The sequence below is a fragment of the Candoia aspera genome, chromosome 2 (assembly GCF_035149785.1).
Source record: "Candoia aspera isolate rCanAsp1 chromosome 2, rCanAsp1.hap2, whole genome shotgun sequence".
Classification (NCBI taxonomy): Eukaryota; Metazoa; Chordata; class Lepidosauria; order Squamata; family Boidae; genus Candoia; species Candoia aspera.
In genome coordinates this window covers 257,008,848-257,035,468 of record NC_086154.1, presented here as the reverse complement: position 1 = coordinate 257,035,468, position 26,621 = coordinate 257,008,848, and the positions used below count along the sequence as shown (strand labels likewise).

Below are 26,621 nucleotides of genomic sequence, written 5' to 3'. Positions count from 1 at the left end.
AGGGCAAACATCCGTCACGTAGTAAATAGGATGTTCTGGCATGTCTGTGCAGAAGCAAGGGCCTTTTTTCAAGTAGAAACTGATTTGTTTGTACAAAATTGTCCCAAGTCTTCAGAGCAAGGAGCTAGGAAGAAACAAGAAACTCTACACTCCTGAACAAGGCAGCCTATTTGAGGAGAATGTACAAGACGGAGTTATGGTTGCGATAGGTTCTGCAACACAGCAAATGTTAAATATAAAGATTAAGAAAAATAGTACTTCCTTAGTTCTAAGTTCAGCAGCCTGATTTTATTTTATTTTTCGTTATTTTTAGAAACGGCAAGATCTTAAGAACTTAGCATGACCCAGATTCTGGAAGCCAGTATCATAAAAATCCTTCTTTGTTGGCTAAGTGACCAAAAAGAGCAGGTATATGCCTATGTCGTTGCAGAGCTCTTAAAAGCTTTTGCTGTAGACTTTCCAGACCTAAATATTTCCACCAGGCTGGATAAATTATATTTCACGCAGAAGGCTCAACCTTCATATGTTGCATCAAGGAGGACACCAATCCACTTGGAATAATGTCAAACATTGGGAGTGAATTGCTTGTTAGTCTGAAAAGGCTGGTATGTCAAACTCCTGTCGACTACAAGAAGGTATTAACATTCTCCCACTGAATTTGATAATAAAATATATTTACATGTACACCAAAATCTATTTTATTTCTTTTGCTAACCCTGTTTAACACTGCCAGTCTGGGAAATAGACAGAAACAGTTTAATTAAATTGAAGCAAAGTCTAGTCTTCCTGGGTCTGAGGATTAGAAAAGGCAAAATGCAGTTTTGTTTTCTAAGTCCTGTCTTCAAAGACACACAGAATTGACAAAGGAATGGAAATTTGTTTGTAAGGAAGAAGTATGATGTGATATATGCAGAGTCTATGTCCCACCCCCCCCAAAAAAAGTTAAAAAGGAAGGTGTGGACAGTGCTATGGAAAGGCTGTAAGCATGGAAGGTCATTTACAGTATGTTTTCTGAATCTGTTGCTTCAACCAGAAGTAGGCATGAGATACAGGAAATGGAATTCTGATCAGTACTCAGGGCACCCTCAATTGGGGCTCAGGTAAAAACAGTATAAAGTATAACCAGGGCTAAACTTCTGACTCATTAAGAATGGTCTGTCTTTCCTGCGTTCACCTGACACTTGCACCATCAACATGTACTCTCTGACAAAAAGACCCTATGGAGTCCTTGGTGCTCTCTAGGCTGGTTGTTTTCTTGCAGACGTTTCATTGCCAGACTAGGCAACATCTTCACTGTGAAAAGGTGAAAGAGACGTCGCCTAGACTGGCAATGAAACCTCTGCAAGAAAACAACCAGGCTCAGAGAGCACCAAGGACTCCACAGTTCAACCTTGAGCCACAAATATTCTCTTAAAAAGACCCTAGTCATATTCAGGTTGAAGAGGCTTTGCAGGGATCTGTTCACCATCACAGCACAGGATGAAAAAATGGAAATTGCAGTGGTGGAAATTGAAAGGGTTTCTCCCATAACTGCCTCTAAAGACCACATTGTCCACAAATCCGATTACTAGTTGTTTAGGCAGCTGCCCCAGAAAGAGGTTTTCCTGATTACACCCAAGGCAGAATGCTTTAACCTTCTTTCCCATGAACTCCATCAATTAGGTATCTGGCACTGGAGGTCAACAAGGCTTCTGCATGACCCAAGTGTAGCTAAGGTGCTACTTTCAGACTCTGCAGAAACAAAGAGGCTGGTAGGAGTTGTGCTTTATGATCCTCATTGCTATCGTTCATCAGACAAATTCATTTCCGTTCCTTGTGAGTTTCGCTCTCACATCATTAATTCCATTTGTCAGCAGCTTGTCTTGAAAAAACAGATCACTATGCAAAGGACCCAGCAGATCCCTTTTACAGTTACTAACCATCTCATGTCCTGAAGCCAGGGATTCCTGCAGGCATCAGCAAGATACTCTCCATGACTGTGGAGACATACTTGTAAAATCTTCTGGCTATAAACTGGGTTCCTAGCACATCACATCAAAGTTCAGAATCAGTTCAGTCCTGCCTGGTATGAATAGTAGTGGGGGCTCTGTGTAATAAAACAGCCTCCCATCATAACGTCCAGCTGGTTAAGCAGCAACACTATAGGGTGGTTGGTCAAGGCCACCCACACACCATCAACAATATCTATACCATTAGCCTTCATGGTCTTGCAACATGGTATTGTTCATGTCTCTGTAATGTTGACATGATCACTGTTAAAAAATTCCAGGTGGTGTTAAGTGATCAGGTGGATAAAAGGAAGATTGCAACATACCTACTATTTTCATGCCTCGTGTGGTGCACAGTGGTAGGCAGCAGTATTACAACTGAAACTCTCCCCACCACCTGAGTTCGATCCCAGGGGAAGCTGGATTCTCTCTGGGTAGCCGGCTCAGGTCAATTCAGCCTTCCTTCCTTCTGAGGTCGGTAAAATGAGTACCTAGCTTGCTGGGGAAGGTGATGACTGGGGAAGGCAACCACCCCGCTATAGTCTGCCAAGAGAACATGGCAAAAGCGGCGTCCCCCCAAAGTGTCAGACATGACTCGATGCTTGCACAGGGGACCTTTCACTATTTTCAGTACTGGTTTGTGTGAGTACCAGTTGAAATGGGTCTAGTTGGATTTAACACATTCCTCAGATGCCTTATGGATAAAGGGCATTCTGCATTAGAATATGTCCTGCTTGTCACTGCTCTTCCTCTTTATGTACATGTCCTCTCTGTCTGATGAGGGCTTTCATCACCACCTTCCTTAAAGTCATTAAGCCAGCGCATAATTCTTCCTGACCATGGCCATACCTGACCATCCTGGCCCCTCTCAACAACATAGAACATGAGCTGCCCAGCCACGTCCCTGATAATACTCTGCAGATTTCATGTGCAGCTTAATGATTTCTAGGCATTTCTCCAGAAAAGCCGTGCTTTTCTAAAAAGCCCACAGAATAACCTTCTTAGGCCTGACCTGTGCTTGACAGGGGTTCCCTCAGAAGTCTGTGAGACCACTACCACCTTGTGACCTGTAGTAAGCCATGAAATCTTGAGGGCTTCTGTGCTCTTTGTTGATAACCATTTTTCACCTCTTGCATAAAATGAAGATTAACAATCATCTTCCCACGATAAAAACAGTTATTTTTGTTCCAGTCAGTTTTAGTTTCTACAGTAATGATATTGATGCCATGTTTGCTCACCAGGATATAATGGGGCTTGTCATAAGTTGCCATGATGAAAATGTTGTCTTGTTCTTGCAGTGCGCAGTGCAGTAACAGCGCATTGAATTCCCCCACTTTCTGGTGCTGTACAATGTCTGCATAAATACAGAATGCACTGAAAGCCCTGGTAATGTCCACTGCCAAGGGGAATGTTTTTAAATGCTATCTAGGGAACAACGCTAACACATGTCCAAGTTCTTCACTAGCTAGATGGCATGTGTTCCAGTTCCCTTAAGATTAATTTTTTGAACCACCAGATTGTGCTGCAGGGTCATTTTTGGGCCACCTTGGTGTCTGAAATAAGGTTGTTCATGTTTTCCAACAGTTCTTAATGCTGGGGTAGTATCTGCTTCTCAAAGAAAAATATCCACCTTTTTCTCATAATTTCAAAATGTGCATCTGAAGAAATTATGTTCCAGCTGTGTGGCTATTACATCTCTACTAGAATTAGTCTATATCATTCCTATCCTCTTTTTCTGAGCACTTTTTCAATTCTGTACATGTGCTGTTGATCAGTGGGGGCTTTTTGGATTCTTTCACCCCTTCCCCCATTTCTTTCATGATGATTATTTTATCCATCTAGATTTGCCAGTAGCCCTTCCCAAATCTTCGCTTCCCTTTGGATGTTCTGACATGATCCCTACCTTAAGAGCATTCTCTTCCTTTTGCCTTTTAAAATTCCCCCATATAGTTCCTCCCAACACACCCCTTTAATTAGATGGCCCACATGCTATGATAGTAAGTGCGACTGTAGCCCTGAAGATCACTGGCCAAAACGTCCATCTACCAGCGTGTATTTCTAGTTGTAAAATATCTCCAAAGTTTATAGTTATGGTTGAAGCTCTCAATGACAGCCGCCTTAGTTTCACTATGGGTGTTGAAGTGATGAACATTGTAATGCTCTGAAAGTTTCTTCAGAGAGTTAAGAATCCTTTACCTGTTTGTAACATTTGGGATGCACGCTCTTTTTGGAAGATATTCTGAAAGGGAGCAGCCCCCTCTCTCCCTGACTTGTCAGATAAATAGATGGCCCAGACAAATCTAGATAGTCCATGTATCACCAGTAAGACAAAGTTTTTCTTTGGAAAATTTTGAAACTTCTATGAGAAGATCAGCCTGATGGTTTTTCACCATTGTGCAATATACAGTACATCACCTCCTGGCCTGCCTGTGTCCCACAGTTCAGAGCTGCAGTCTCATCTTTGCCTGAATTACTGTACTCTAGATCACACTGGAAATAGTATGGCCTCTTTGATAAATGAAATCACAGCCACATTCCAGATCAGAAAATGCCCCAGCAGATTTGGTTGCACTGGTTATCACAGCAGTATAGACATACCCCCTTCAAACAGTTCTAGATAGTATAAAATGCAGAGGCTCAAAAAATAAAAATCAAATCCTATGCAGTGACATCCAGCCACTGGTATTTACATAACAAGAAATAAAAACCCATTTATTTTGGGGGGAGATCTAACAGAGATCTCCTTTCACAGTATGGTATTACATGATATTACTCAATTTTCCTCTGTTCCTCATCAGTTTTGCCAGAATTGTATCATCTCTTATGACAGCCAAACAAGATTGGCTTGGCCAACCAATGTTTTTCATTCTTCCCTTTGCAGGACATGCTATGCACATGTCTGCAATCATTGTGAGGGCATGTCTTTGCTCAGTTGTAGATGTATACTTAAGCCTTTTGCACACAGGAATTTAACATTTTTACTAGGTTTTCTTTTCAGAAAGGCTTAAAATAGAGTTTGCTCACTATGTTCATTTTTCATTGTTTGCTGGAGGGGTGTGTGTGTCTATGTGTCTGTGTGTGCGCGTTTCCAGTTAACTTTGCAAAAATAGGCCCTTAACGTTCAGAAAAGGAAAAAAAAATCAGGCGGTAGCCTCAAAAGTTATTTTCCTGCATTTAAGATGCTGATTTTAAGACTCATCACAAATAAAACTTTGTTTGGCTTTGTTGATTTCAAAAGCAATCAAAATAGGGTTTCTTCAAAATATAGGTTTTCAACAGAGTCAGGATCTAGGGTTATGAGAAGTAAGTACAATCAAGTGGGGGGTTATGTTAACCGTTAAATTTAGGATTGGCAAGCAGCCTTTCCTGATGGAATTAGATAACATCATCATATCTGGTAGGATTCATGATCTGGTGATGCCTGCAGCATGTGGGCTTTGACTGTTGACTTTTATGATGTCACTGATTAAAACTGCTGAGAAGCTCCCATTAGTATATCCTGTAGCTACTTGACCATGGAATCTGAGGACACCCTACTAGCAACTCTCATGCACCACTCCGGGGCACCTCAAGGCCCATGGAATAGGAAGGCAGCTGGAAGAGGAGGGAGTGAGTTTAGCTTCAGCTGTGACCTCTCCAAATCTAATGACCAAAGGACCTTCTTGCTTCATTTTGCTTTTTGGTAGGACCAACCTTGGGCTGGAGGAACAAACAAACAAACCACCTGATCTGCTATAATCATAATCTGGATTCGGGGCACTTGCTTTTCTTGATTTGTCAGTACTGTATAGGGCACAATTAAAATAACTGGGATGGGAAGAATGTCCTGGGATTTCTTGACCTGATCCTGTTTCCTCTGCCAAGGCCCACTTCTTCCCCTATTTCCTCTTCTCATGTGCCCCATCATCCTTGTACTTGATAGTTGTCCTTTCCACAATGAAGTGAGTGGTCTACTATGGACAAGAGACCAGAATCAGATCACTAAGTTTGCTAAGACCCGAAGTGTCTCATACTCTGTTTAGACAGTGACAACAGTGCTTTTTTAAAAAGCAAGTGTAGAGAAGTTACAGAAATGCAGGGGAGGTGGGATCAATAATAGAGTCCCCCCATGGGGGAGATGGGCGGTGACAGAAATTTGAAATATAAATGAATGAGTGAATGAATGAATGAATGAATGAATGAATGAGCTCCATACAGAGAGAATAGTAGAATCACTGCTCCCATGGAGAATTTGATTTGACAGGGTATTGGCTTCCAAACTTGGCATCTCCTAAAAGCGTAGCCAGGACACTTCCAGGGTCACTGTTTCTCCTGAGGCTAAAGACAATGAGGCAGCATCCACATAAAAACCAACAACTTTCAGCGCATAACTTGCATTCATGCCCACCCAGATCCAGACTGGGACTGGAGTTTGAAATGGAAGTCACAGGTTTTAATCTTTTATGCCCACTGGTGCTCCTTGCCCTAAAAATTCTGTCTTCCCCTGTGTTGCTGTCTGCTTTTTAAAAGGATAAATGGTGGGAGAAGCAGATATTTAAGTGGCACCTTTCATGCATTTCTCTGGTCCAGAGGTGCAGATGGTCTTTCTGGGTGCACACTCTATACGGAGAAGCATGCTATAAATATTAGCAGGACAGAAACTAGACTTGATTTGAATTAAATTATTAAATTATAATTAAATTTGTACTAATTTAATGCAGGTAATCAGATTAATCCCCATGTATTTAATAACTGCTCCATTCTTTCATGTTAAACATGATTAGGTAAAGGTAAAGGTTTCCCTTGACGTAAAGTCCAGTCGTGTCCGACTCTAGGGGGCGGTGCTCATCTCCGTTTCTAAGCCTTGGAGCCGGCGTTGTCCGTAGACACTTCCGGGTCATGTGGCCAGCATGACGACTCGGAACGCCGTTACCTTCCCGCCGAAGCGGTACCTATTGATCTACTCACATTTGCATGTTTTCGAACTGCTAGGTGAGCAGGAGCTGGGATTAACAACGGGAGCTCACCCCGCCGCACGGTTTCGAACCGCCGACCTTCCGATCGACAGCTCAGCAGTTTAACCCGCAGCGCTAATGGTAATTTGTTGATGGAGTCAGAGCACTCTATCCAAGGTTGGAGGGTGCTCCATTTATGGGCCATTGCAACAAACCACCTTGAAAAAAAGAAGAATATGAGCTTAAAGATGAGCCAAGTGATGGCCCATGTAAATGATGCCCCTCCAATCATTTGTTACATAAAGATTTCTGCTCTGTGATTTCCGACCCGTGCACATTGCTTATGAGCCATGATTAATGCCCTCCCGTAAGAGGCGTCTCAAGAGAAGCTGTGAAAACAATTTCCACATTGAGCAAGAAAATTATACATGAAGTCTTTCTCACTGTGGGCCATTTATGAAATCCATTCTCTGATAAGGACAAGATTTTGTCAAAGACTCCTTTTTTGGGAAAAAAAAAGAGAAAGAATGATAGAAGGAGCCAGGCAAGGGGATAGATCATGCAAAAAACACACACAGCAAAATAATTTTCAGCAAGGCAGCTATGCAGTTGTTTGCTACAAACAATTAAAGTGCTTGTAACAAATAGATTATAGCATAAACTGGCTTTCGCTAATCTCCATATGATTTGGGTAGCAACTGTCAGAATACCCTTCCTGCCCTCCTAAGTGTTACTGCTGTTCAGGATAGATAATTTTGGGGTGAAATGGAAGCACTTCCAAAGGGCATTTGAGATGCTATTTCTCTGCCTCTTTTTAGACAAATTTTTTCTTAAGGGTCTCGTTGACCGTTCTTTCAGATCTCACTTTTCAGTCATATGGCGTACCTCCACATTTTTGACTTCACCAACGTCTATTCCCATAACGGAGAATTTCTCCACAGAGCCGTCTGCAAATTGGGTCTTTCCTCCTGAAAGGTCCAGCCATATAAGGCCCGTAGAGAGTTTCTGAGGACCTACAATGATGATGAAAACTCGACTGTTGGTGCTTGAGTCAAATTCTTTCCCAGTAGTGAGGACAATGTGGTAAGGAATGACTGAAAGCAAAGAAAGCAACAAGCCAGGCAAATGAGACTGATGCTGAGCTTACAAAGTAAGGCCCAAGGCTGTATGAGATCTCTGGAGCATCTTCTGGCAACCACAATTGCCGGAAGTTAGTAGCATGGTTTCCTGCCATTCTGAGGTTAAAGCCCACACAAAAGCTGTAGGATTTACCCTAACATAGGAAACAAACAAAAATGGAGGGAACCCACACTTCTGTGGAGTGCTTGGTGCTCTCTGAGCCTTGTTTTCTTGCAGATGTTTCGTTGCCAGACTAGGCAATATCTTCACTGTGAAAAGGTGAAAGAGATGTTGCCTAGTCTGGCAATGAAACATCTGTAAGAAAACAACAAGGCTCAGAGAACACCAAGGACTCCACAGTTCAACCCTGAGCTACAAATATTCTCTTTGATTGGAACCACAGTTCTGCCCCCATATTGTTATGTGTATGACTTTCCATTTTTTGTCATTGGGGCATCCATTTTGTCCTCCCCAATCATGTTTAGCATAGCCTGAAGCTACTAAACTGTGTGTGAAACAGTCTAGACCGGTGTTTTTCAAACTTGGCAACTTTAAGATGTGTGGACTTCAACTCCCAGAGTTCCCCAGCCAGCATGCCAAGTTTGAAAAACACCGGTCTAGACATAGATCTGTAACTTCAGCGAGAAACAATAGAGAGGTTTTGCTGAGTCATGTGTTCAAGCCTGGAACAGTCTTATATCCTGCTTTCCCCAGATAGTATTCGTTTCTTACATGACCCTTCCAGAGCAGAGCTGTTGGTCTTCTTATCCTTTATGTTGGCATTGTTGTCCCGGTTCAGGGATGTATCTCCAATGCTCACGCAGCCAGGATCATAGTTCTAATAAGAGAGCACAAATATACAGTATGAAGGAACACGCATACTTGCATCTGTTTTCTTCTTGAGCTGGGAGATATTTCCCATCCGCAAAGAGTACTATTGCTGAATTTATTTTTTAGACCGGAAGGAAATCCTGGTTCAAAATCTCATGCAGCCACAGGCTTACAAGGTGACCTTAAACAATTCTTCCCTTCCTCTCTGTGTCTACTGAGCCTCCCTCCCAGATTTGTCAAGGTGATAACATGGATTAATCCTTCAGCTCTTACCTGAATGCCTTGGATGGACAGGAACTGGTAAAGACACTTTTAATGTTTTTTTTAATCACATGCTGGGTTATAAGAAGACAGTGATGAGCTGGGACGCAGTAGGGAAAGACTAGAAAAGATCGTGGGGACCCAGCTATTAACAGTTTGCCTTCTAATAAAAGAGTATTTTTTATCTGACTACACCTACTATGGCAGTCACTTGGTGAATGGGCAAGCTTCCCACTTGGCAGCCATTTTGTTAAAGTACCCACATCATGATGATGACGTGTCATCAAAACAGTGTTGACTCTTAGCAACAAAATACAGTAAATATATTACATTGCCTACCCATATGGTTCTCTTGGTAAGATACAGGAATGGTCTACCACTGTCTTCTCTCATGCGATATGAAATGATTCCTTTGCCATTAAAATGATCATCAGCCTCCAGCATTTTCCTATATTGCTCCTACCCAATATAGTCGCCTACTAGTCTTAGCTGGGCAGCTGGGATGACCTTCACACCTTGGGTGATCTTGCTAGAAGTATATACGCTGGCATACACTCCTGACATTCTTCACTCATCCCTCCCAGGGACAATCCCCACCATGATGAGGCAGCATGGCAGGATCTAAGGGGGTGAAGAATATATACACTCCAACTTCCTAATGTAGCAACTAGTCACTCAAAACAGGCTTCCTATTTTTTTATTTGTTTGATTGGTTTATATCCTACCTTTCTATTCAAACAAGTAGTCCAATGCAGCTACCCTTAATAAATTAATCATTGATATATGACCTGATTCCACTCAGTTCAACTCCAGGTGGTTCACCATTCCACATAAACAAAATACAATCAAATTTTTAGCACCTCTCTCTAACCATACATGGTCCATCATCAACTCTGCTGCACAGCCTCATCCTGCAATCATAAATCTTCCTTGGTGAAAAGTGCCCTGTTTCCTTACGCAGGGGTGAAAAAGCAAGTTTTAGTAATCCCAACCACAAAAAAATGAGCTAATTGGAATTCAAAGTATGTGGATTAATTAACAGGATCAAAATTAATAGGCGGTACTCACCCTTTCACCCAGGAAGGCCTTGTTCATCAGTTGAGTGAAACTGGCTGATTTGCAAGGATTTATCTTACAGGGCAAAGTAATGTTTTAATTGCACATTACAATGGAAACAAGTCCATATTAACACAGGGGCAAATGAAGGACTCCAGAGACAAGTCAGATGGTGTTGTATCTAATACATGTATCTGTTAAGAGTCCAGTGGGAGCAGGCTTACTTAGTTGCTATTATTCATTCCCTTTAAGGAGGGAAAACTAATTAGGCTTCATAAAAACAATGCTGATGAATTTGCAAGGAGATGTTCACATGCTTTTACACCAGCCCTACCCATTTCTGTCACCAATTTTTACAACTATTCTTCATTCCAGTCACATTTTGTTTATATAAAGTGGTCTTTGCATCTTTCTCTTTGCAAATATAGTACAATTGCATTGAGAAATCATTGGAGTTCAAAGAGCAGTACATGGGTCCTGGATCTTCTTCAAACTGGTTATTTGCTCAAGGAAAAAAAAGTTACATCCTTCTTTAGAATCATCCCAGTTCATCACCTTTCACTGCATGTTTCTTCTACTGCTGATATATCTCTTTATTAAAATTAGAACTAATGATTCATTGCTTAGATTACTGTTTCACTCTGAATGGTGCATCTGATTTAGGAAGTGCCAAATCTTGAAAACAAGAATAGAGAGCACAACTTCAGGTGTGTTTGGTTAAAGATCAGATTTAGCCTGAAGTCTAAATCTAACCCTTAACTGGAACAATGCACTTGAAATGGTGCTTGCTCCCTGCGAGGTCAGTGGGAGACTCTGGACTGTCAGTTTCACCCATGTGCAAGATTAAACAGTAGATAACTCCACTAACACTGGTATGTTGAAACAAATGAGGATTCCTTTAACTAGGTTACCTGCATTGTTAAAAGAGAGGAGATGAAAGGCCTTGCAGACATAATTCCTCAGAATCCTTTGCATCAAGTGGCTATTTTTGTTTCATTATTTTGTCTGGCAAGGAACCCAGTGGATAGGATAATGGTGCTGTGGAATTACTAGAAGAGGTAGGATGGTAGCTGGGGAAGTTTGGGTTTTTAGACAATATTTTATAAACGTGTGAAGCTTACCAGCAGCTTAATGCATCCATTTTATCTTCATTATCCAAGAAGAACCCAGGAGATTTCACTACTGTTACTTAGTACTTTGCTACCAAATTTCAGTAGCTCAGTTGGGGGGTGGAGTGGGGAGTGGTCTCTGTGAGCTGCCAAAAGGGGTGGATAGAACGAGAATGGGCACAGTTGCCGATGAAGCACAGGGCTGCAGCCAGCCACTAATTTTATTTTCTAAGGTCCATGTAGAAACTGAAGCTGGCAGTTTGTTTGACAGCATGCCATTGTTTCCCTTTTTTTTCAAAAAAGTTTTGGTACATACTACAAGATGCATCATGTGCAGACTGATGCTGATGGGCCTGAGGTTGTCCACCCTACCCTGCTTCAAAAAAAAAAAAAGTGAAAATGCCTTTAAGGGACATTATTTTCTTTTCCTTTTCAACCTTGACTATATCCAAGAAGGTGACTTTGATCTTTGATCTAAACTTGCTTTTCCAAAACAGAACTGTTTCTCCTTCCATCACTGAAACCCAAGCATTCCATCAAAAGCACCGTGTCTTAGGTTTCATTTTCCCTGGAACCCCACTGCAGGACTGATAGGCTGGAGATAAAAACACAATTTTTCAGAGAGTCAAAGTACATTGTTGGAAAAATATCTCACTTCCCATATGTTTTATCTATCACAAGCCTGCTTGCATCAGAAACCCAGAACTTAGTTGCAGCTGTATTTGCAGCAGAATAGAAAGAGCCCTTCAAAGATTACTTTTTAACAGATATTGATATTAATTGCCAAAGATAAGAAGATAAATTTCTCTGGCTCTGGGTTATAAAACAACAGCTCCAACTGGTTAATCAGAGCCAAGAAAGCCTCATGATTGGTACTTCTGGGAATTTCCAGAAGCTTCTAAATAATATTTCATAGATTTTTCATCCAGTTGTGCTACCTGGCTACACACTGGCTGAGTTTACACATTATTCTAAATCCTAAATCTGGGTTAGCAAAGTGCAACTGCTGTGCTCAAAGAACAGGCTATGCCCAAATGAACTGTATTGTCACTCAGTGCAATGAATAGTTCTCACAACATGCTCAGCCACAAGTTGATTACAGTTTGATTAAACTGATAGTTTGCCCATAGTTTACCATAGTATGTTGTGTGAATGTGACCATCATGAATGCTCATCTCTCTCTTAATCTACCTTTGACTCTCTGGAAAAATTATTGTGTACCTTCTAGCCCTCTAAATCTTAGGGAGGTGGAAGGCCTACTAATATCAAGGTTTACTTTTTCCCAAAGGATCCTCTCAATGTTTAGATCTTCCTTTTTTCTTGACAGCCAGCGCTCACACTGAAACAGGTACAAGCTGTCAGTGGCATCATTCAGGATTTCAACTTTCTCCAAGTACCAGTCTGGCCTTGGCAGAGTGTTGTCATGGCGGATCTTGGTCTTGTAGATGGTTCCGAGGTCCACAGCTTCAACTGTGAATATGTCTTCCTAGGGGAGACGGAAGAGAAATTGTTGGCTGGTCTTCAAGAGCACATTTGTCATACAAAATACCGTGCAGCAACTATACTGTGGCTAAGTTCCAAAGGGCACATGATGATGATGATCACCATCACCACCCTCATGGTGCCTTGGTCAATCAGAAGCTGAACATGAGACAACCAAGCAAAAACAAACCTAAGCTGCATCAACAGAAATAGAGTTCCAAGATCAAGAGAAGTCATATTTCCTCTCCATTCTTCATTGGTCAGACCAATTCTGGGCACCACATTTTAGGAAGATCCTAGACAAATTAGAACATGTCTGGAGGGGAGTAATCATAATTATAAGTGGCCTGGAAAAAAAAGCTTATGAAGAATGGTTGGGAAGTTCTGGATGGCTTTAGCTTAAAGAAAAGAAGACTGATAGCTGTCTTCAGATATCTGAAGGACTGTCATGTATTTATTTATTTTTTTATATATATTTCTAAGGCCACTTAATTGCTATGTCATGTAGAAGATGGGGCAGAATTGTTCAGAACTGTTCTAGAAGGCAGGACAAGAAGTAATAGGTTTAAATTACAAAGAAGGCGATTTTGATGGTGCATCAGGAAAAAAATCCTAATGATAAGAGCTCAACACTGAAGCAGACTGCCTCATGAGGTGGTGGACTCTCCTTCACTGGAGATGCTTAAACAGAGGCTTGATATCCATTTCTCAGGGATGTCGTGGTGGTGGATTCTTACACTTGCCTGGGAGTTGGACTATATGACCTCGAAGGCCCTTCCAACCTTTACATTCTATGATTTGTTGTTGTTGTGAATGAGGATGATTATATTAATATATACCAATATAAATACAGTTTACACCAGCTGATTAAAAATAATATAAGTGTAGTATTTAGATGTAGGGCAATTTACAACCATTTGGCCAGATTAGAACATATTAATTAGCCTAGCCACTATTTGAAGGTAATATGATCTGAGGGCAGCTGTTACTCAGCAAAGTCCAGGGGAACTGTTAATATGTTTTCTACTACAGATTAAGGTTACTATGGTAACTAATCATTTTGGCCGGGTGAAGAGGTTGAATTTAATTGTCCCCTTTTCGGATGTTAATTTTTGCACCTGGGGAGAAGAACTTGCCTGGAGTTGTTTTAGTTTCAGTTTCACTTCCGTGTAGGCATGTAGAGAGTTAAGCAGCTCTCACTGAGAGCCTGTAAATATGTTTGCTTTCTGTAAATAAAATTATTTTTATAGAAATGCCTGGTGTGTGACTTTTCTGATCTCTCCTGGGCCAAAGGCTTTCCTAGCAATCTGCTAACAGGAACAAGCAAGTTTTATGCTGTTGTCTGGTGGTGGAGGGCAGGCATGGTGGAGGGGAACTGGTCTTCTGTCAGCAAAGACTTTCATAACATTGGGGAGTCACTGCTAAGGAAATCCTTGGCTGAGTCACCAAATGATCGGCAACCCCCACTGTTTTTACTGCATAGCTCAGGTGATGTTGAGGCTGGCAGACCTTTAAGTCTTGGTTTCTAATTCATTCATGAATTAAGTAAGTGCGAACCACAGGAGAGTCAGATGAGGCTTAGTCACTTCCCATTATTCTTTACTTCAGAGAGACCTTGGAGACAATAATTTCGCTTAAGTTGTAGGAATCCAGGACCAAAACCTTTCATAAAAGACTCTTCTGGACTTCATGGTTTGCTTTCTATCCTGTCTAAATACTGAAATCCAGACCCGCAATCCAGAAGCTCAGGTCCTTTTCAGGACAGGGTGGGGAATGGCATCCATTGCACTTCAGCCCTTCACAATGCACTCCCCAGGTATGATTCCATATTTGAGATGATCATATGGATTCATCATTCACGGTGATAAAACAGTAATGTGTTACTAATAATTTGGTTTCTTCTGTATGTCCTGCTGATTGGACCATTGACCCCACAATAGATTAAAATGCATTGCATAGAATTCAGGGAGAAGAAATGAAGCCTGGGGTGGGGTGGGGTGGGGTGGGGTGGGGTGTCCAAGAGACCTGCATAAGCCACAGGTATGGCAATTGACTTGGCCATACTGTCTGGAAATTCTGGGATATATATTCTCAATAAACCTGATGGATATTACCTACTTGTTTAATTTGGATGCCATGCTGAGAGAAGGTTGGGCTCCAGGAAGTAACTCCAGCACAGCAGGAGACTTGGGTTCAAATCCACCATCAGCAATGGAAACTTACTGGGTGACCTTGGACCATTAAAAGTCTCTTAGCACAACCTACATCCCTCAGGATGGTTGTTAAACTGGAGGAGGGAATTCTATGTATGATACCTTAAGTTCCTGGAAGAAAGGCAGGATTTAAAATGAATGAATTAATGACACTGGTTGGAAACCAGCAGTGCAGCCAGAAAAAGAAGACTGTTTCACCAGTACCTGTCCTCTTTCAAACTTGTTAGTGTTCGTTTCAGACTTCCTCAGTTTTCTCTCCCCAGTATCACCTAAGTCTCCATAGATGGTTAGGAATACATTTGCATCAGTTCCAGCACCATAAATATCACCCGTGAAAACAGAAACCTTGTACGAATAGACTAGAGAAGGGTGAAAGGAGATATATATCAGTGGTGACACATTCTCTGTCTTTATGCTTACAATCTAAAAGACTCAGAATGCAAGGAAGAGAGGGAGGGAGGGAGCAAGGAAAAAACAAACCCCAGGCACTCTATCTTAACATTAACCTTATCACATCTAGCCAATTTTAATACGATTCAAGTAGTAAAACAGAATGAGTGCTGGCTAAGGGGCAAATGGAGAAATCCTAATCTGTTGGCATCTCACAGATTCAGTGGCAGAGCCTTCTTTTTCCTCTTCTTTTTGCCAAAACCTGCTCATCATATCCTGCAGAATGAGCTGGAAGAGAGGGCAATACCACTTCCAACTGTGAGTGGTAGAAGGTCCTATGAATCCTAAAAGTCCCTGGGAAGCAGAGCATGCTTCTCAAATATAGTAGGTACGTAAAAGTCTCACTCAACTTGAGCTCAGCTCCTGACGACTGCATGGACACATCCTAGCAGTCTTTGTGGCAACAGTATGGAAATGGTTGTCATCAACTTCCTTCAGGATGACTTCTTGACTTCACGGTCTACCCTACAGCCATGGGATTGCCTGATAGTCTTTCAAGTACTAGGGAAATAGAGGAAGTAGCGAGGAAGGAAAGGATGGAGATGGGGGGGGGAGGAAAAGAGAAAGAGGGGAGGGGGAAGGAATGAGAAGATGGGGAGAGGGGAGATGGAAGGAAGGAAGGAAGGAAGGAAGGAAGGAAGGAAGGAAGGAAGGAAGGAAATGAGCTAGACTAGACTAGACTAGACTAGACAAGTGCTACTCGGTGATCAGCCAAAATCTATCTCAGAAGTGGGCTGGAGGCACTTACTAATTTGACAGGAAGCTTGAACTACAGTAGAATGTGTGGGGCAATAATGTAAAGTGAGCACATCTATGTAGAGGGCATTTCAGTAATCCAGCTGGGAGGTGACTAAGGTGTGAGTGACTGTGAAGGCTATTGCAAAAGGGCAAGCAGAATGCAGTCACCTTTTTTGCCATTGCTCTTAAGCGACTTGTTTTTATGGTGCCTTTGATTTCGGAAGCAATATACAACCATCAATCCATCAATATACAATCATCAGTCCATGAATCTGTCCAATTCTCTTTGATTATATGCATTCATTAACACAAGGTTATAAAAGTAACACAGTAAGGAATGCAGTCTGCAAGAACGGCTGCCATCAGAGGCTGAGTGTTTTCTGTTTTTATAAGCAGGAAGTTGTTCTTTTTGCTCCTAAATGTAGCAGTGGCAGCCAATTCTAAATGGCTGATGAATATCTATATATATATTACAGCCAAGCTGGGAACCTCTTCAAAGATGACACATAATCAAATAAATAACATCAAATAACATCAAATGAAATATGTGTCTCTTTTCAATGCTTCCACTTTAAGGCTGGGTTCACACAGCATGTTAATGCATACTTTGTTTTAACTGTAGATTATTAAATAAGCTAGAAAGAACTGTAGGGACTTGTCCAGGCAGCTGCCCGGAGTCAACAGTGACTTGAAGGCTCACACACAAAGAACTCAGTCAGTCTGGCAAATGAACAAGGTTTGGGCAATTTCTGATTTGTATTCTTATTTTTTTTTACCTGCTGTTGCCATGTATCTTTACAAAGTTGTTAAAAAAATGGGTGGGGTACCAGAATAAACCAGGGATAAGTCAGGAAGTTGGAAACAAACTGTGTGTGCCTATTTGTATGTCACACATGGCTGCAATCATTCAGCCAATCACACTTGTGATTTACTCCCTAAAACTAACTATGGCTTATTTTTTTACTGCATTCATAGGTCCATCTAAGCCAAGAACACACAGATCAAATTATGGCTTGGTGTGATGTTTAAACTCAGTTTCTATTTTTAGGGAGCAAAGGATTTGCCCATCTTTATATTCCAGATTTAGTTCTCTGTGGGTGCAGTGACGAACTCTTGTCCACCAAGGATGAACAGAACTCAGTCTTTGGAAGAAAACTCACAGTTTGTCATTATAGCAAGGAGTAATACTATTGGTTTTGATGAAAAATTAGCCTGCATCTTTATGAGGTAATATCTTATAATAGCTGAGAAAAAGAAATGTGCAGGGATCTAGGACCTGGAAATTGACTTACTTTCCAGTGAGTCATCAATTTCTTCATCAATCTGCTTAAGGGTGCCATCTTTCATTAGCTTTTCAGTGAAGACTTTGGATGGAACCAGCTCCCTCATAATTTCACCATCATCTTCAGATTTTGCCAGCCATCTCCCACATGGAAATGTGGTTTTCTCAGAACCCTGAAATCACAATATGAGTTTTTAAAAGGACAAATATCTTTAACAGTGAAATGATATTTGCAAACCCTAGGTTTTATTTATTTCTAAAACGAAACAAAATACAATAAATAGAACAGCATGAATAAATTCTGTTTATGTCTAAAATGTGTAAGTCCTTTTCTGTTTTGGCCCTCGGTGGGCTAGCAACTTGTGCAGAAGGAAAAATATGGCTAGCTTTAGATATTGTGTTCAGTGCACTGTACTTGGTTGGGGTTCAGAAGACCCTGTGTGAAAGAGCCGCTGCAGTTTGCAAAATATTGTTGCTTAGTGTGATAGATAAACAAAATCCATTGTGGCTTATTCAGTAAACCCTAGTGAAACAATCATTTCCTTCAGAGATAGTTTACAATTCACAGCTGAGTGTAATATACAGATGGGGTCTTGATTAGTGTGGTTAAGAATCCCACGAAACGGTTGCATTATTTGAATTTGCCAATTCTAAGCTGTATTTCTAGGTTCCAGCACAACAGAAATGGGCAATTAAATTTTTTAAACATAATATTTATATGTTTATTAATGAAATACTGTATAACAGTAAAAGAGGATAAACCCATATCCAAAGCATACTTGCCATCTCCTGTATCCTGCTGTAGTTCTTCAAAATTAGCCTCTTCTTTTTTGAGCTTTCCTTGAATGGAACTTTCCTTTTGTCCATTTTGCACAAATGATGATTAGTGACTAAAACCTCAACAGCAATGGTGTGTGCACTAGCCTCAACTGGGAATGCGCTAGCCTTGCACTAATTGAATTTTGGCTTGCATTAAACATAATTTGCTATCAAATTATAAACCACACTAAATAGAATTTCACACTATTAAACTTGCACTAATCACGACTTACCTGGACAATAAATACAACATCAGTCACAAAACAATTTGGCAATAATTTCAGTTAGAAATTAAAAATTTGAAAGAATTTGCCACAACTAAGGCTGAGAAATTCTAACTACTCATCAGCAGTGATTAAGGGGTTAAAACATGAAACTATAAAATTGTGCTACCATTTCTCCTATCCTGCATAGTCCAATGTGTCTTGTCTTCTCTAGCTGGTAGGGATCCAGTTGATTCATGGGGAAATATCCCATGATCCTTTCAGCTGCTAAAACATTATGTCTCCTCTGAATTATGCCCAAATCACAGTAACTTCAAGGACACATCCAGACTGTTTTCTTGGCAAAAATAAGCAAATTGTTTGCCTTTTTAAAAAATTTCCTAGTCTAGTCTACAACCTGGCTGTCCAGGTGGTCTCCCATCCAATTATTAACCAGTCCTGAGCTTGCTTAGCTTCTGAACCCAACTACATCAGCCAAGTGCTTCCGTCTGCTGGACATGGTATCAGTTAGCTGGGAATTGTTATTCAGCAACATCAGGCTTCTACAACAAACCACGTTAAAACAAATTACAGCTTAGTGTATTACATGAACCCAGTCATAGCAAAATCATCCATTGGCTTTACTGTGCAACCAACTCCTCCTGGCTCCTATTCTCCCTGAATTACTTCCCACCAGCTGATAATTATAACTATATAGGTATTGTTTAAAAACCTGGTTCTGCATTTGCAATTTTCCTCTTCCCTCCCAGTTTATTTATTTATTTAAATTTATTATAGCTGCCCAACTCTGATGGGCTCTGGGCAGTGTACAAAACCAAAAAAATTAAAAAAAAATCCATAAAACCAGCTAAAATGATCTAAAAGCAGCACAAATCAAACAAAACAAAACACACACACACACACACACCCATGCAACAATACATTAACCCAGTTCCTTTTCCCTTTTGGGTCATGTCTTTCAAAGTGCAAGGCTCTGTCTAGCTCTCCTTAATCTTAAACTGCCTCTTGTTTGCAACCCTCTGGAAGTCCTCCAATTCATATCACAGAATTTGGTGCTAAGATTTTTTTTTTTTTTTTGCTTTTCATTAAAAACAACAACCTCCTGGGCAACCTCCAGATGTGTGGACTTCAACTCCCAAAATTCTCCACTAGGGCCATGCTGGTTGAAGGAAAAGCAATCATCCAGACAGTGACAAGTTGGAAGAGGCTGCATTATTCCAAATAGCCTATTATGTTCTATTGACTGGTAGTCACTCTCTAGAGTCCTCAAGCAGAGATTTGGGCATGGAGATGCTGGCAGCTGACCTTCATGCTTTCTGCATTTAAACTTATGTGCTATAAAAGGTAAAGGTTTCCCTTGACGTAAAGTCCAGTCGAATCCGACTCTAGGGGGCGGTGCTCATCTCCGTTTCTAAGCCTTGGAGCCGGCGTTGTCATAGACACTTCCGGGTCATGTGGCCAGCATGACGACTCGGAACGCCGTTACCTTCCCGCCGAAGTGGTACCTATTGATCTACTCACATTTGCATGTTTTCGAACTGCTAGGTGAGCAGGAGCTGGGATTAACAACGGGAGCTCACCCCGCCGCGCGGTTTCGAACCGCCGACCTTCCGATCAACAGCTCAGCGGTTTAACCCGCAGTGCCACCGCGTCCCTTTATGTGCTATACCAAGAACGAATTTATCAGATTTGAGTCAGCCTAGATGGGTCATCGCATTCATCTCTGTATTAAATATGCACAGCTTTCTTTCTTTCTTTCTTTCTTTCTTTCTTTTCTTTTCTTTTCTTTTCTTTTCTTTTTTCTTTTCTTTTCTTTCGTACAAGTATTATCAGCTATGCAAAATGTCCTTAATGGTATCTTAAAAGTACTATTTTCCTCCAAATCAGCAAAAGGTTTTAATGCCACTTGTTAGTCCAATTTTGAGGGCCACAAAGGCTAAATTTCCTCCTTTCCTGCTAGAAAGCTTTCTAGCTGAAGCCATCTGTATTCCTAAAAACTGAATGCCAGAAGGGCATTTAAAAATTCAGTTCCAAATCCTCCATAGAACAGAGATTGCTCAGTTCTCCGTTTTCCACCACTTTGGGAGCTTGTAGGCAATAGACACCATGTGTGATTCAATCTCTCCCAACTGGGGGCTCTCCAAAAACATGGGATTACAACTCCCATCATCTCCAGGACTGGGGAGGACATGATATTGCTATATCGGATTTCCTTTCTGAGAGAGGAGTTGTTCTCCTCCTCCTTCTGTGTTTGATCTGAAAAGAGCAGGATCTACTAAAATGCTCCAATATGCTTCTCTCCCCAGTCATATTCATTCTGACAGATGAAATTCAATTAAGAAACATAAACGTGGCTTTATTCTTCTGCAGTGAATACACTTCCTCCTGCCCCATGCTTTCAATTTAAGCTGACCTCATCTTTCCCCCACTCCTGGCCCCATGCAAAGGGTGGAAATGCATCGACATGCCTGTCAGGTAGCAGAATTTTCAGAGGCCTCGGCAGCCAAATGCTGTCTCGTGACCAGCTGTAATATCCTGTGGCGTGCTTATGACAGCATTGTGCAGCATTGGGCTCCTCTCTGTCTTCCCCTTCCGTCACATGCTTAAATCAAAAAGTTCAGACAGTTTATGGTACCTAATAACAATGTTCAGTCGCACCCCCAATTAACAGGGTTTTGCAGGGAGAGAGTCCAGCAGGAGGGGCGCAAAGGAAACACCAGCCGGCTAGTGGCCACGAGGAGCTGTCCAGAGTGCTGAAACGAAGCTACCCACCCCGGGAGACATCAGCGGTTTCCAGACACACCCGAAGCTAATCAGGAACACACCAGTTTGGGAGACTGTCTGGAAATCTCAGAGCTCTAAACCACTCTGGGGAGCTGGAAAAAAAACAACTTCCTGGAAGAAGGCAATGGCAAATCACTTCCATACTGTTGCCAGGAAGGCTGTATGAATATGTCCATCTTTGTAATAATCATAAAAGTGACCAACAATAAGACGAATTGCTTGGGCTGAAGACAGTGGTGGTGTGTTTCTTATTTTCACACTTCCCTGGGTTTCACTGGGAGGGAAAATTGCTCTTGTTGTTCTTGGCATTATATAATTATCACTTTCACAAGACAGGAAAAAGGACTGGGAATCAGTTGGTGGGAAAAATGCCAGAACTATCAAGGGAAAACATCTTCTCCAATTATGTTTGAGACAAAAGTCCCCGTGGTTTCCAAGGGATAGCCATGCTCTTCTGTTGCAACAAAAAGATCTGGCTGCTGATTCCATACTGGAACATCTAACTTCTAAAAAAAATTCCTGTGCATTTACTCCTAGTATCTGTGCAAGCATTTCCCTGCCCCCCATCCTTTTCCTCAGCATCCAGCTTCTCCTGCTGCTTTTTATCCCATTTGCCCACTCCACCCTGCCCCAGATCTCTGACTACTTTTCACCTTCCAGCCTCCTCAGAAATCCCTTCCTTAGCTCCCCTTCTTCACAGACATGCTTTTCACTCTACTTCCCATCTCACTGGCAGAGGCAATACTGCAACAGACCAAGGCTCTCAGAGACAGTGGCCACGGGCTGCCAGCTTCTCCCCTCTGTGATGGGTTTGCGTGTGTATAGGTGAAAGCTATAGCCATCGTTGGATGTAACTGTCTCCCGAATGCAGGTAAAGCAACTGCTGCTGCTAATAAGCTGAGGCCCATAAGAAGCTAACTGTGCATAATGTGTGCCAACACAATCTCATTTGTTCCAGGGAGGGAAGAGAGGGAAGCTGTCACACTTATCTCAAAGTCCCTTGATGTAGCTGCTGGCTCCCTTCCACCCATCAACAGCAGCTGATTTCTCAATCTGCTGCAACTTTATTATGTAGAGCTGCTTAGGCAACATAATATCTGGAGCCCCTAAAGTGCCTGCAGACACCCCCCTTCATGCCTGCCTGATTTTTTAAAAAAGATTTCACCTGGGTTTTGTTCTTTTCATTAAAAAAAAAATCAACAGGAAGGCGGTCTATTGGAAAACAAAGCACCAGGCCACCAAGGAAACCATTTTGTGAATGGGCCCAACGCATACTCTCAATATTCCAAATATTTATTTATTCATTTGTTTTTCAAATTTCTGTCACCACCCATCTCCCCCCAAAAGGGGGACTCTGGGTGGTTTACAATAAAATTGACAAAACCATAAAACCCATAAAATACAATACAAACAACGGATATAAATAGAAATATGCCTCTCTTCCCTCTTTTTAAGGAACCAAAATTAGACATGACATTTGAATTACTTGCAGAAAAGGATACAGTAAATACAGTCTTTTGCTAGACAACCCATGACCCTTTGGGTCATCGTTTCAGAGATACTTCCTTAACAGATTCCTCAATGCCTTCAACATTCAATAAATATAAATATAAATATGCCTCTCCCCCTGCCCAATTGTGTGCTCCTAATGTAGCTACACATAGGCTGGTTGCATAGCATCCTTTTACTAAGTCAGATATAGTAGCTAAAACTGCCCACAGTGCAAACATTGATTAGCTTTTACCCCATGATTTGTTCTTTTGTGGCTTGCCCTGATAAGCAAACCCAGCCCATTTGGTTAGTTTACATAGTTCAATACATTTTTTGAATGCATGAATTGGGTTAATTCAGTAACCAAGTTAAAAGTGTCATGCAAACAGAGCAATTACGTGATATTGTTTCGTGTTTCTCTTTTAACCTGCTAAAAAAAATTCTTGAATAAATATTATATAAAAGACTGCATCCATGCAGAAACTCTAAAGCCAACACTGCAAGCCCCATTTACAGAAGCTTGCCCATAATCCATGTGAGTCTCACCCAAGAGAGGAATGGTGCACTCTTCCCATTCTTTGATCTTCAAAAAATATCTTCCAAATGGCTTTTAATTCAGCTCAATTTCTTTGGAATGGGTTTAACCATACTTTGAAGAGCTTTGTCTCCCCTCATATTTGCTATTTATAATTGTTGTTTGAAAATGTGTTGTATTATTCTAGTGTCACTTTTATGTAAGCAGCTCTGAAAAGATTCTATCCTGAATCACAGCCTAAATATAAACAAGGAAACATCCTTCTGCTGTTCAATTATTCTCCCCTGCAAAGGATTTGCATTATGTTGTGACCTGAGATGCATATATTTGTGAGAGTAACAGATAGGAAAGAGTCATGCTTTAGAAAACAGTGTGCAGTGTGGATTCTATTTCCTTGACCAAGACCAGTGAAACATCCCAGCTTGGTTGTTACACAATGCATTTACAGTAAGGGAACTGTGTGGAAAAGATCCTTGGTGGGTAGCTGTTCTTCCCTCTTTTTAAGGAACCAGAATTAGACATGATATTTGAATTACTTGCAGAAAAGGATACAGTAAATATAGTCTTTTACTAGACAACCCATGATCCTTTGGGTCATTGTTTCAGAGATACTGTATATATTTCCTTAACAGATTCCTCAATGCCTTCAACAGTGGCAGAGCTTCTAATGCATTGTCTTCACTGGAAAAGTTCTTAAAAATTCAGGGAGATATTCAGAGATGCATCTGCCTTGAAAAAAACCCCTCCCATTCCTACTGAATTGTATAGCACAGTCAAACATAAGGAGTTGACCACAGGAAATGTTTTATGACATTTTGTATTATGTCGTAAAACATTTTATGATAATGTTTATGTCATAAAATGTTTTATAAAATTTGCCAAATTTCAACTCCATGGGAGTCATGGGTACTGGATTTTGGACACATTCTGTAAGTTAGCCCATTTGAGGTACCCTGGTTCAAAAATTGTTGGCCTACAATGCACCTTTTTCCCCAGTTAAAGGTTACAAAGTATCAAACAGACACGGGAGTTTTAGTAGTATATAGATTGGCAATAAACTACAATGGCCAACAATATTTACCTGTTACTTCTCTAAAATAAAGAACATCAGTGCTTAAATAAGGCAGCACCATTCCTGCTGAGGAGGGAAAGCAGTGCATGTGTGAGACATAAGAGACGCTGGGAGAGAGACAGAAAGAGAGAGTCAGAGACCAAAAGCTGAGGACATTCAATCACAGCTTCTCTTTGATCTGGGGAAGCAGATCTTGGGTCTTACTATTCCTTGTATTCTTCTAAATAGGTTTTTTTCCCCCCTAGAAGTAGGGCTGGGGAGGCTTGGATTCAAATCTTGTATTCAGTCATGAATAACCCTTGAATCTGTCACAGCCTGCTAGTCTAAACTACCACAGAAGATGCACAAGATCATAGGCCATACTCAGCTCCTTGGAAGAAGGAGGTAAGTTTGTAATAAACAACTCACTAACACAACTAATGTTAAGACTAATGTGAGTTGTAGTGTGCATTCTCTCTGTCTCTCTTATCCAATCAGGTCAAAACCCACAGTGAGAAGATGCAACGGTATGTTAACATTGTCTAAATTATAGTAAGGCTGGGTTCACACAACAAATTAAACACTTAGCCAAATACAACTGCCATGTTCATCTAACATACTAGGACTAAAAAACCTGCATTGTGGCTTTATACAACCACCTTCTATATTCTTGGTAGCACTGAAATTTGAACTGGTGACTGACTGATTTGATTTGGTAATCAAAGAAGCCTCTACTTTAACCAAAGTGGGAAAGATCTTTGGATGGAAGAAACACAGGCTACAAAAGATTTCACCTTACCTTTCCATTTGGTAAAAGCCTACGTATGTCTACTTGATCAAGGTGCCAACCTGAATTGATACCTGAGCCATCATGCCCAATGCGGATCTTTTCAAGGATGTCTCCAACATCTTCTAGCTGAAAGAATTTAGGAAAAACATGGTTATGGAATTACCTGAAGCAATTTCCTTAAAATCTGACATACAATTCAATTTGTTCCTTGAATTCTCATTTTAGTTTTTCCTAATGGGCTAAAATGATGGTAAGCATCCTGATGGCCCCTCAAAATACAGCCATGTGATGGGTGTCACATAAGTAATAGGTTGAATTGTTGGTAGATTTGGCAAAAGGGCATGTACAGGTAGTCCGCTCTGAATAACCACAATAGGGACCAGAAAATTGGTTGTTAAGTGGTGCAGTTGTTAAGTGAGTCACCACATGACCAGACCCAATTTTACAACCATTTCTACGATGTTTGTTAAGCGAATCATGGGTCATTAAGTGAATCACCACAGTCATTAAGCAAGTTCAGCTTCCCCAATGGATGTTTTTTGCTGAAAACCAACAAAAATGGTCACAAATCGCAAACACATGACTGCAAGATGCTGCAACTGGTCATAAATGAGAGCCAGCTGCCAAGTGCCTGAATTGTGATCATGTGACAGCAGGGGTGGTTTGATGGTTGGCAATGGTTGTAAGTGCAAGTACGGGCCGTAAAGCACTTTTATTTATTTATCAAATTTCATCACTGCCCATTTCCCTCAAAAGAACTTTTCCCAAGGCCGTCGTAACTTCGGACTGTCATTAAACAAATGATCGTTAAACGAGCAGTACCTGTATCGGAACAGAAACTGAAGACTTCATAAAGCAAACAATGGCACATTCAAACATCTGCAAAATCTATTTAGAACAGCAGTATCTACTGCAAATCGTGATGATGCCACAATGACAACATGCCCATGGTACTGCAATTATGCATTTGCATAACGTCTGACACAAGGATGGCATCATCATGATTTATGATTACATCATCATACATGTTTTGCCTCTTTGTTCCCCTCTCCTACAGATGCCCATTACTAAGAACAGTCCTTTCTGCAACAGGCTGCTTCACTTTACAGAAAGGAAGTTATGTTGACTAGTGTGCTAGAAGGTTAGCTTAAACCCAGCTCCCCGCTGATTAGTTTGACTACATTGAACTAACACACTCAATCTAGTTACTAATTTAACTCATTTTCTGAGCTTGCATCATACACTGAGCCATAATTTAATGGAATGGCCAAGGCAGAAAAAACTAACCAAGTTTGAAACTAGTCAAGCATTGCACATCGCTGTAACTTGGTTAAATATAAATGAATGCAATCATTCGTATTCTTCTACTGAGAGGACAGTAGGGTAAGGAGGGACTGACTTCTAATCCTGTTCTTCACCTGTTGTCATTTCTTGGAAGTAGAATATAGGCATTTTAAGACCTTT

At 41.0% G+C, this 26,621-nt stretch overlaps 1 protein-coding gene across 1 annotated transcript in view; it reads right to left on the bottom strand.

Moving 5' to 3' along the window:
- Positions 1-26,621, bottom strand: part of LOXHD1 (lipoxygenase homology PLAT domains 1) — a 159,145-nt gene that overhangs the window by 39,769 nt on the left and 92,755 nt on the right. Inside the window, exons 28-33 of the mRNA XM_063293185.1 lie at positions 25,167-25,283; positions 17,474-17,636; positions 15,198-15,352; positions 12,575-12,784; positions 8,774-8,879; positions 7,808-8,016 (exon numbers count right to left, since the gene is read on the bottom strand). Of these exons, the coding sequence (XP_063149255.1) occupies positions 7,808-8,016; positions 8,774-8,879; positions 12,575-12,784; positions 15,198-15,352; positions 17,474-17,636; positions 25,167-25,283 (960 nt within the window). The remainder of the gene's footprint in view (positions 1-7,807; positions 8,017-8,773; positions 8,880-12,574; positions 12,785-15,197; positions 15,353-17,473; positions 17,637-25,166; positions 25,284-26,621) is intronic.